The sequence below is a fragment of the Syngnathus leptorhynchus genome, chromosome 1, assembly GCF_054491065.1.
Source record: "Syngnathus leptorhynchus isolate UIUO chromosome 1, UIUO_Slep, whole genome shotgun sequence".
Classification (NCBI taxonomy): domain Eukaryota; kingdom Metazoa; phylum Chordata; class Actinopteri; order Syngnathiformes; family Syngnathidae; genus Syngnathus; species Syngnathus leptorhynchus.
The window spans coordinates 25,015,798-25,027,034 of record NC_141195.1 but is presented as its reverse complement, the minus strand read 5'-3'; the positions used below and the strand labels follow the sequence as shown (position 1 = coordinate 25,027,034).

Below are 11,237 nucleotides of genomic sequence, written 5' to 3'. Positions count from 1 at the left end.
ACAAGGGATCTCAACGTCCCATATGGTCTAGCGGTTAGGATTCCTGGTTTTCACCCAGGCGGCCCGGGTTCGACTCCCGGTATGGGAACACACTTTTTGTCCTCTATGAAAATGCTCCTAGGATATAAGAAAGGAATTCTGTTCTAGTGCAATCAATGATAAAACGAATCCTCAAAGTATTGACGTTGTGAAAAGTGCGCCAATATATTCCACATCGCCAGCATCACGGTGACTTCCGCTCGCCGTGTGAAACGGAAACGATTATGCAATAGGACATTTCCGGCAGAAATGATTAATACCTGGCCGAGCGAAAATGCTCAATAATACGTAACTATAATTAGACATGTTTAATTATTGGACATATTTTGAACTATCCATCAATTTATTCATCCCATCTATCTGTGTAACGAACCATCTATATATCTGTATCGTTACAGTATCTGTAACAAACAAACCCGAGCTGTGAGGGCTCATACGTCATCACCAAGCGCCGAAGAGACGCAAAAGGTCGGTCGCTGCCTGACTGGACTACACGCCCTTTTCCGGCCGGATTTGGGTCCAACTGGCTGCGGGGCTCCCCATGATCAGCGCCATGGCTGGCTCGTCACACCGCGTAACGCTCGGGCCGCTGGTTGCTGCCATCGACCAGGGCACCAGTTCCACACGCTTCTTGGTAAGACTGACCAAATGACAAGCGGACACGAGTGGCTCATCTGATGTTACTTCTCATTTCAAATATTCATTTCCACCTCAGGTGGCAAAGAAAAAACGTAGTTCAAAGTCATGCAAATATGATAACAGAATGTTTGGCAGTGTGCAACAAGTGTATGTCCTCTGTTTAGCGCTCCAAATGTTTTCCAGGGTGCCAAAGATTCATATGCGTGCTCTTTTGGTAGGTGTTCAATTCCAAAACGGCAGAACTCCTCAGCCATCACCAGGTGGAAATAAAACAGAGCTTTCCCAAAGAAGGGTCAGTGTGTACTCAAATCCTCCAGAATGAAGAGTTCCAAATCCTGAATTGTTTTCTTTTTTTGTGCTTCTCAGATGGGTGGAGGAAGACCCCAAAGAAATCTTGCAATCTGTGTACGAGTGCATGGAGCGCACATGTGAAAAACTCACACAACTCAATATCGACATCGCAAATATTAAAGGTATGCAGCGCTGGGTTAGAGTCATGCAAGTCAATTTTGCGCATCGGGTGACATTTCCATTTTGTTTCTTCCCAGCGATTGGAGTGACCAACCAAAGAGAAACCACACTCGTTTGGGACAAAGAAACCGGGGAGCCGCTGTACAATGCAATCGGTAACGTTTCTATCCTTACTTAGCAAAAAAAAACAAAACTTACCAGTATTTATTTCTTATTTTCCAGTTTGGCTTGACCTGCGGACTCAATCTACAGTTGAGAGTCTGATCAACAAAACACCAGGGAGGAATAAAAACCACTTGAAGGTGAAAAGCTCTCTTTTCTTTTTTTTTTTCTTTCTGCGACCAGGCTGAAGCCATTTGAAAAAGTTTTCCGCCGTTTAGCATAAAACAGGCCTCCCCATCAGCACTTACTTCAGTGCGGTGAAACTTCGCTGGTTGATGGATAATGTGGACGACGTTCACAAAGCTGTGCTTTGTCACCGCGCCATGTTTGGCACCGTGGACTCTTGGCTCATTTGGGTGAGACGTTCGTCTGTCTGTCTGTCTGTCGGTCGCAATCTTTCTTTTTGGCTTCAGAGAAGTCATAATGATTCTCCAGTGTTTAACCGGAGGCAAATCCGGAGGGGTCCACTGCACCGATGTGACCAATGCCAGTCGGACCATGTTGTTCAACATTCACACCATGGACTGGGACCCGGAGCTGTGCAAGTACGACACCTAGTGGTCGCCCGTGTCAGTGCAACATTTGCTCCACGATCCCTTCGCTTGTGCTTTTTCTTCAGATATTTTGGCATCCCAATGGAGATTTTGCCCCGAGTGAGAAGTTCTTCTGAAATCTACGGCCTCATGGTGAGCCGTGGTCACAAATGTTTTTAATATTGCCAGGACGGCTTTCGAAATAACCAGAGCGAGCGCACGAACGTTGACTGAGAAACTCTTTTGGGCATTATTTTGTGTGCCATTGTCTCCCCCTCTCTCACCGGTAGAAAATAAGTTCTAGCTGGGTAAGTCATTTTGCAACTGGCCATTTTCCTCACGGCGCTAAAGTTAGTCACCCGGCCGCAAGCTCATTTCCAACTTGAGTGGCTGGCTGAACTAGTTTGCTGGCACAATGTCATTGAATGTCAAGATTGGAAATGGGCTGTTTGGCTTTGCTTCTCATGTGAGCTGACGCTCTGCGTGAATAAATGTCTTCACTCCTTCAAGGAGTTGAAGACATTGATCCATGTCCACTTGAACACTGCTCTGTTTCAAAATGTATCCTGGTCCCTGCGCTTTTTTTAAAATTTTGGTTTATTTGTTGAATATTTGACAAGAATTTGTTTTGCTGGGCATTTTCCGAGCTATTCCCTGTTAAAATTGGAAAGCGAGAGCTCGTACATTTGAATCAATATAAGGTGCACCAAAAAAAAAAACTATTTTCCATTGAACTTCATATTTATTCAATAAAGTAGATGTTTGCATATTGGTTAAACACCCCGTTCACCTGAAATAAATTCAAGTTGACAATGTCGGGAATTTGCTGACGCACATATGGTGGCAAATTCAAAAATGGTACATTTTTTCAAAGTGGACAAAATTCCAAGTTTTGACTCCAAACTTGTATAAGGAAAGGATTGCAATGAGTGGCACCTTATAGCGATCTGAATTTGCTTCATATTGCTTTATCGCAGCTCTTATCAAATAATCTGGGCAAGGTGGTTTCACATGAGCACCAAAATTTTGTGTTTGAGCATTTTCGCAATAGAATGTACCTTTCATTCAATGTCACCTGTGAATGTGCTTTAGTCTATTATGATTATGAATTGGTGACACGAAATACACGACAGTCCACTAAATATATGTCGTGTGATCGTTTGTCAGAAATCAGGAGCGCTTTCTGGCATTCCCATTTCAGGGGTAAGTATTTCTCAATTTGATCAGCCGGCCCACGCAAATGGCGGCAAAAAATGATGCCAGTGCTTTTCCTCGTCAGTGTCTTGGCGATCAGTCGGCAGCGCTGGTTGGCCAGATGTGCTTCCAGGACGGGCAAGCCAAAAACACGTAAGTGCGCGCGTCATGTGTCCAAGATTAAAAAAAATATATATTTTACCCAAGTGTTCCATTTTGTTGTTTTGTGTTCTAGGTATGGAACAGGCTGCTTTTTGTTGCGCAACACTGGCCCCAAGGTGTCGCCACTGAGCCGCTAATATCTGGAGCTTGTCATGTTGCCCTCAACGTTGAGCAGCTGTGTTTTTTTTTGTTTTTTTTGCAGCCTGTCATGTCTGAGCACGGGCTTCTCACCACCGTGGCTTACAAACTGGGTCGAGACAAACCCGCCTGCTACGCCTTAGAGGTACGGCACCAGAATTGTTCTGTCGGCAACCTCGTCCCACACCGCGCGTGTCCTTCTGCGCCAGGGTTCCGTGGCCATCGCGGGAGCCGTGGTCCGTTGGCTGCGGGACAACCTCGGCATCATCCAGTCGTCCGAGGAACTCGGTATGTCCTTCAGATATCCTACGGAGAGTTTGGTGGTACAACCCGTGCCTTTTGTTTTGTGCGCAGAGAAGTTGGCGGCGTCGGTCGGGACGTCCTACGGTTGTTATTTTGTTCCCGCTTTCTCTGGCCTTTATGCGCCGTACTGGGAGCCCAGCGCGAGAGGGTAGGACCCGCTTTGGAACACGCTTTAGCCAGACGTTTTTGGTGACGGAACACTTTCTTTTTGCCGCAGGGTCATTTGCGGCTTAACCCAGTTTACAAATAAGAGTCACCTGGCTTTCGCCGCCTTGGAAGCCGTCTGCTTCCAGACACGAGAGGTGCCGACGCACACCGACTCCGGCCGACTGGAACCCTTTTGAAGCGGAGCTCCCGTTTAGTTTTTTTTCTTGACAGATTCTGGACGCCATGAATCAGGACAGCGGCATTCCACTCACCCAGCTGCAGGTGGACGGGGGTATGACATCCAACAGGTTGCTGATGCAGCTGCAGGCCGACATACTCTGCATCCCCGTCGGTAGGCGCGGCCTTGGCCCTCCACATACCGTGGGAATGTTTTTTTGGAGCACAATTTCAAAATAATGAACCCCTTTGTTGATTTTTCCCTCAGTGAAACCATCCATGCCGGAGACCACCGCTCTGGGCGCAGCCATGGCGGCCGGCGCAGCGGAGGGCGTGAGCGTGTGGAGTTTGAACCCGGACGACTTGAGCGAAGTCACGTCGGAGAAGTTTGAGCCTCAGATCAACCCCGAAGGTAGCTTTCCAAAAAGTCCACCCCGCTGTGCATTCTGTGATGTTCTGTGCGTCCGTCCGGCAGAAAGCGAGTTTCGCTACGCCCGCTGGAAGAAAGCCGTTCAGAAGTCAATGAACTGGGAGACCACCGAGCTTCCGACCAATGGAAATGGTAGGGCGCTTGGATTTGCTTTGTGATTGGGAGTGTGACTCCAACGGTTGTTATCTGGCGCTCAGGCGAATGCAGCATCTTCTGCAGTGTCCCGCTGGGCTTCTACATCATGGGCAGCATGCTGATGCTCATTGGAGCCAATTACATTGCAGGTGAGTGTCCGTCTGGTTCATCATGAGAGCAAATTCATGAACTTTTTTCCTGTTATCTGAAGGGCACAACTAGTCTCTTGGCAGCCAGCGAGGACAAAGAAAGACCTACCGTTGATGATGGCCTCCATCCACTCCACAACTGACAATTAATGGGACCTTACCCGCCCGGTATTTAATTTCTTGTGTCGAAACACGAACGATAGCGGGAGTATGCACGTAGTTTGTGTTTTTCTTACTATTTTCTGAGCTTGCTTACTGCCGGGTTGTTCTGACTCTTGAGCCAGTTTCTGTCTATGATGAATTCTGATTCTTCATTGTTTCCCCCAAATTGGCATTTTTCTTCAAAGTACTTTTTGTGCACTTTAGACGTTTTTTTTGGGGTTTTTTTGGGTACAAAGTGGATATGTTTTTCGATTTGAAAAATTCTATTTATGTGGAATCCTCTCGTGAGCGGAATGGAATTGTTTTGTACACTTGAATCCCGTGGCTCCAAAAGGATGAACGGAAAGCACTTGTTGAATGAATGGCGGCCAGTATTTGTAGACTGGGCCCCAAAATGAAGGAATTTGTCGGGAGGGTGGACAATACAGGTCCTCTCTTTGTCGTGTCCCACTTTCCCAAATCATAAATAAACTTGGCTCTGATAGATATCTTCTTTCTTTTCAACTCTGTCTTTGTACATTAAAGTCAGTTGATTGGAAAATGATAACTTACAAATAAAATAAATAACTATTCTGGTAAGATGTGAGTTCTGTTATTTAAAACTCAAAACCTAAAATTTGTAATTAAAATGTCCTGATTCACCTTTATTAATTCAATTCAATAAGCTATTAATGATAGAATAAATATGTATATATTTACTTTTTCTTTGAAAGCAATTGCGTTTGTAATTATGAAATACTACATGTTAGATTAATGAGTGAGGATGACTTATTTGATGATAGAAGATCTTTTTTTTTTTTTAACCTCTCCAAATGCCCAGGCACATCTGTACCTTTAAGAAAATAAAAAAATCGGGCCCTTGAGCACAGCACTTGGAACTGGCTCCATAGAGATTGTCAAACAAGGAAGTGCGGTGTGGTGTGGTGTGGTGTGGTGTGGCACGCTTTGGACTTATTTCCTCATTACTTGGAGCAGGCAGAGACAAAAAGACAGCTTGACAGCCAAGGTAGGCACAGATGGGAAAAAAAATGCTCACCTTATGCTTCTTATATTGAAGAAATGTACTTATGTTTTGCTTGGTAAGGATTTCATATCCAAGTTAATCACTGCATCAGCGCTGTAAATGAGTAACCAGCTCTGTCAGCTTTTTAATACACCTTATCATGCAGCCTCAAAGTGTTGAGTCATTCAAACATTTATGAAATCAAAATGTATGATCCAAGTCTTTGGGACGGGAGCCAATACCTATATTCAAAAGGAACCAGTAACCAGTTGCTACCAAAACAAAAGCTCAAGGTGGTCAGAGTTTCTTAAAAAAAAACTTTGTACGGAAGTGTATCTGTGCCATCAGAATTTTAATTCCCTTTACCAACACTATTTTTTTTCAGCATCAAAATTCCTAATATTGAAAATTTTCTGCATCTAAATTCAATATGTAAAAAAAGTCAACATCTCAAAATGTTCAACTGTAAAAATATTTAACCTAAAAGAAATCTGTGTAAAAAAAGTCAGTCTAAAAAAAAATTACAATGAAAAAAAAATTAAACTGGAGAAAAAAAATTGCCTGCAAAAAAACATGCTAAAAGATATGCCTGCCAAAAAAAAAAATCGCAAACATCGGTACTGTATTAAAAGTCCATTTTGTGAAAGTTGCGGGACTTCAAACAAAGTTTCTCCAAACACAGGTTAAAAATTCCCCTCAAGTCATGTCTAGGGGTCACCGCCAGAAAAGGAAATGTTTGCTGGATGAAATCCCTGTAAGTCCACCGAAGATGCCCCCTTGCTCCTACCTGCCTGGTCCTGAGCCACCCCCACCCCAGGAGCATCCGCTCACACTATTTCAGTGGCAAATCAAACAGGAAGCGCGCAAGTATGAAGGAGTCGCTCCTGAGCTGCTGAACATGCAAGATGGCGACGGCGACACGTGAGTTACCCCTTTTCCCATTTTTCATCAGCTGCATTCCTTAGGACATGTTGTCACTGTTGCAGATGTCTTCACATAGCTGTGGCCCAAGGCAGAAGAGCTCTGGCCTACACGCTTGCTTCCAAGATGGCCGTCTACGGCGCTTTAGAGGTCAAAGAGCACAATGGGCAGGTAGCCAAGTTTTCCAAATGTGTGGCTGTCCGTCCTGAAGTCAAAACGCTACCTGTTTGTCGGCTTGCGTCTTCAGACGCCGCTTCAGATCGCGGCGGCGGCCAATCAGCACCTCATCGTAGGCGACCTGCTGGAGCACGGAGCAAATGTCAACACCACAGACTTGTGGGGCCGCTCGCCTCTGCATATTTGCGCTGAGAAAGGATTCCACCTCTGTCTTCAGGTTTGGAGTTGATCATTTTGGAAAAGTGACTTTTTCTAACATCAAATTGAGGGAGTGCCCTGAAAATTAAGCAGGGCCAAAGACTTTGTCCGAAGAATGCAACACCCTTTGCAGATTTTTCCATTATTATTAGTTTTTCCTAAATCTTCTAAAAACACTGCTTGACCTTTGAATACATAATTTCTATGAAAACTGGGGGTAGTCGAAATAATGACAGTATAACAATACTCACCAACCTATATCGTCTTTATCTTCTGGAAAATGACGAGTCAATTTAACTTTCTTTGCGTTTGCGTTGTTGTATTATGCTGCCATCTAGTGGTCAGGTCGTATACACCTGAGCTGCAATGAATTAACCATGACACGCACATTGTCTAGCTCTTTATATTGTATTTCATATTTTTGTTATTTCTTAAGTTTATTATTTGATTTGAGATCATTGCAATAATTTGTGTATGTATCCACAGAGCGTCTGGAGGACTTTCTCCGGATGTTTACAGATGATTCATACAGAAATGCTGAATTTTGAGGGTAGGTTTTTTTATTTCCATCACTGAGCACAAGTGGACACTTCCAATACTTCTTTGTTCCCCTGGGAGGTCAAACTCCGCTCCATGTTGCCGTGTTGTCTCACAATGCGGTTGAAAATGAGTGGATGCGACTGGCTCAAACCGCCACCGGGGACTGGCGCCGGCACCGGAATAAGGAGCTGCTGCAAAGGAAACACCTTTATCTTCAATGTGTGGAGGCCCTCTTGTACATGGGTGCCTCCTGTGGGACTCAGGTAGCTTGTGCACAAATACACAAACTGGAGCTCATCGTTTCACATTGTTGACGACATTCCCGGTGCCGAGGTTGAGAGCTCCTTTTGCTTCCGACCGACAGGACTTAAAAAGCGGTTATACCTGTTGGCACCTGGCGGCCGAAGAGGCCAATTGTCAACTGTTGACCGTCTTCCTCCGGTGGCCGTCTGCCGTCAGCAGCCTCCACCACAAGGTGACTGATGCTAAAGAGCACGTCGCATGGCGTGCGCGCGCGCACACACACACACACACACACACACACACACACACACACACACACACACACACACACACACACACACACACACACACACACACACACACACACACACACACACACACACGTGTGTATGTGTACATACGTACGTACGTACATACATACATATGTATACATACATACATACATACATACATACATACATACATCAATCAAGTCAAGTTTATATAGCCCTAAATCACAAGCAGTCTCAAAGGGCTCTGTCCTCTGCATTTAACCCATCCCCATGTGATTTTGATCCATCCCCTGGGGGAGAGGGGAGCAGTGAGCAGCAGCGGCGCCGCGCTCGGGAATAATTTTTGGTGATCTAACCCCCCAATTCCAACCCTTAATGCTGAGTGCCAAGCAGGGAGGCAATGGGTTCCATTTTTATAGTCTTTGGTATGACCCGGCCGGGGTTTGAACCCACAACCTTCCAGTCTACGTACGTACATACATACATACATACATACACCTACGTACGTACATACATACATACACACATACATACATACATACACACACGTACATACATACACACACACATACATACATACATACATACATACATACATACATACATACACCTACGTACATACATACACACACACATACATATATATATATATATATATATATATATATATATATATATATATATATATATATATATACATACACATCCATACACATAGTAGGTAAAGATGTTTGAGTGGTGTGTGCGTTAATTGTGTTGAGAATGTGTCCCTCCCATCACAGAGCTTCAGCGGCAACACAGCCCTCCACATCGTCAGCTCCTTACAAAACCATCCCGCTCAGCTTCAGGCCTTGAAGCTACTGATGGCAGGCGGCGCCGACCCCACGGCCAGAAACTTGGAGAACGAGCTGCCCTGGCACCTGGCGCCCGCAGGTCCCGCTGGTGAGACGGTAAGGTCAAAACAATCTTCTTCTGGCACGGGACAAGAAAATCAGTCCCCCCTGTATTTTTGTCTAACTTCAGGTGCGTCAGATCCTGAGAGGCCAACACCTTGATGCTTAAAAGTACCCCACAAAAAGAACACTGTCAGTCAGACAGTCGATCAAAAAATAATATTTGCCTCGCAAGGCAGATGGCGGTTGTTTCAGTGAAACAAATCACTTTGATGTAATACTCAATGAGCTCACAAACACACACGTTCATATGAAGGTTTTTTTTTCTTGAAAATACTTCTCCCTTTTCTTCAGTCCAAGAGTAGTGACGTTATTGTTTGAATTGTTAAACATGCCACAATTTGTTTGTGCTCTCGTAGGGTAATCGTTTTGTGTTCATGTGATTTAAGTCGACTTTAATTCATTTCAAGCTCTTTGAAATGAGCTTTCAATACATACATACATAGATACATACATACATACACGTATGTATGTATGTATGTATGTATGTATGTATGTATACATGAAGTGTTGGGACGCCAGTCCCCGGGGGCGCTTTGGGCCAGTCGCCTCCACTCATTTTCAACCGCATTGTGAGTACATGTAGATGAATATGTACCATTCCAGTGTTCACCTCTCGGCACAACGAAGGCTGTTGGCCAGTCGAGTCAGCAGACGAGCACATCTTTTAAAATATGCTGGTTTCAGCATGTTTTCAATGCATGAAAATGTTGTAAAAAAAACGAACAAACCAACTTTATTGCATGAAGAGTATGCTTCTCTTTGGGTAATCTTTATTTTATAACACTTATGGTAGTTTTTAAATAACGTGTATGCATATATACGCCTAATTATTGTTATCCAATATATCTCATATCTAATAATCACATTAGATTGCTGGTTGCAGATTTACTTTTATTATTATCATTATTTTAATAAACATTTATGTTAAAACTTGTCTGGTGTTTTATTCCTTGTTTTTATGTTCGCCAATTAAAACACAAAAATCTAACATTTGGTTAACTGCTTTATATGACAATGTGTATGTGTTTTATGTTGTTATACGAGTTGGTGTCCCCAAAATAACAAGTGTCGACACAACGGATTTTTTTTTCAACCTTTTATTCAAACACAAACACATTCGGTGTAATAACACCATCAACTATAATCCAACAAATACAAAATTATACTGGCATAGCAGCAACGCTGTGTACCTAATGGAGTGTCCGAGTGACGTCACAGATCAACCAGCCAATCAGAAAGTGGGAGTGAGGGCGGGTGTGGCACTTTTCACTTTCACTGAAGCTTTGACTATGATTTTTCCCTAATGAAGTGGCCTGTGATTAGGTACACCTAAAAATGGCAGTGTACCTAAAGGAGTGTCCGAGTGACGTCACAGCTCAAACAGCCAATCAGAAAGTGGGGGTGAGGGCGGGTGTGGCACTTTTCACTTTCTGGTAAACTTTTCCCCTAATGAAGTGATTAGGTACACCTGTGTCAGTGTGACGTCACAGCTCCGCCAGCCAATCAGAAAGTGGGGGGTTGTTTGGGTGTGGCACTTTTCACTTTCATTTAAATTTTGACCATGATTTTTCCCTAATGAAGTGGCCTGTGATTAGGTACACCTGAAAATGGCGGTGTACCTAATGGAGTGTCCAAGTGACGTCACAGATCAACCAGCCAATCAAAAAGTGGGGGTGAGGGCGGGTGTGGCACTTTTCAATTTCACTTAAACTTTTTCCCTAATGAAGTGATTAGGTACACCTGTGTCCGTGTGACGTCACAGATCAACCAGCCAATCAGAAAGTGGGGGGTTGTTTGGGTGTGGCACTTTTCACTTTCACTGAAGCTTTGACTATGATTTTTCCCTAATGAAGTGGCCTGTGATTAGGTACACTTGAAAATGGCGGTGTACCTAATGGAGTGTCCGAGTGACGTCACAGATCAACAGCCAATCAGAAAGTGGGGGTGAGGGCGGGTGTGGCACTTTTCACTTTCACTTAAACTTTGACCCTGATTGTTCCCTAATGAAGTGGCCTGTGATTATGAACACCTGAAAATAGCGGTGTACCTAATGGAGTGTCCGAGTGACGTCACAGATCAACAGCCA

At 44.1% G+C, this 11,237-nt stretch overlaps 2 protein-coding genes and 1 non-coding gene across 5 annotated transcripts; all 3 read left to right on the top strand.

Annotated features, from left to right (window-relative positions):
- The first annotated feature begins 16 nt into the window (after positions 1-16).
- trnae-uuc (transfer RNA glutamic acid (anticodon UUC)) lies at positions 17-88 on the top strand. Its single transcript has one exon. It is a non-coding gene; the product is annotated as a tRNA-Glu (tRNA).
- A 169-nt stretch (positions 89-257) lies between these two features.
- LOC147062995 (glycerol kinase) lies at positions 258-5,327 on the top strand. 2 transcript variants are annotated; one of them, XM_085909500.1, is made up of 21 exons: positions 258-673; positions 897-970; positions 1,045-1,151; positions 1,227-1,304; positions 1,372-1,451; positions 1,530-1,667; positions 1,747-1,856; positions 1,931-1,997; positions 2,135-2,152; positions 3,012-3,047; positions 3,124-3,191; positions 3,274-3,316; positions 3,403-3,483; positions 3,548-3,626; positions 3,693-3,789; positions 3,859-3,943; positions 4,020-4,140; positions 4,234-4,377; positions 4,441-4,527; positions 4,593-4,679; positions 4,742-5,327. In XM_085909500.1, the coding sequence occupies exons 1-21, from the start codon at positions 581-583 to the stop codon at positions 4,750-4,752; spliced, it is 1,704 nt and encodes a 567-aa protein (XP_085765626.1). In that variant the 5' UTR covers positions 258-580; the 3' UTR covers positions 4,753-5,327. The 2 variants fall into 2 exon arrangements, with proteins under 2 accessions (XP_085765626.1, XP_085765634.1); XM_085909508.1 differs by lacking the exon at positions 2,135-2,152 and having other exon boundaries at positions 259-673.
- Positions 5,328-5,682: 355 nt separating this feature from the next.
- On the top strand, positions 5,683-10,026 carry nfkbiz (nuclear factor of kappa light polypeptide gene enhancer in B-cells inhibitor, zeta). 2 transcript variants are annotated; one of them, XM_085909558.1, is made up of 9 exons: positions 5,683-5,847; positions 6,527-6,765; positions 6,831-6,915; positions 7,013-7,159; positions 7,627-7,690; positions 7,759-7,943; positions 8,045-8,155; positions 8,978-9,145; positions 9,219-10,026. In XM_085909558.1, the coding sequence occupies exons 2-9, from the start codon at positions 6,548-6,550 to the stop codon at positions 9,255-9,257; spliced, it is 1,017 nt and encodes a 338-aa protein (XP_085765684.1). In that variant the 5' UTR covers positions 5,683-5,847; positions 6,527-6,547; the 3' UTR covers positions 9,258-10,026. The 2 variants fall into 2 exon arrangements, with proteins under 2 accessions (XP_085765684.1, XP_085765676.1); XM_085909550.1 differs by having other exon boundaries at positions 6,831-6,936.
- Positions 10,027-11,237: the final 1,211 nt, after the last annotated feature.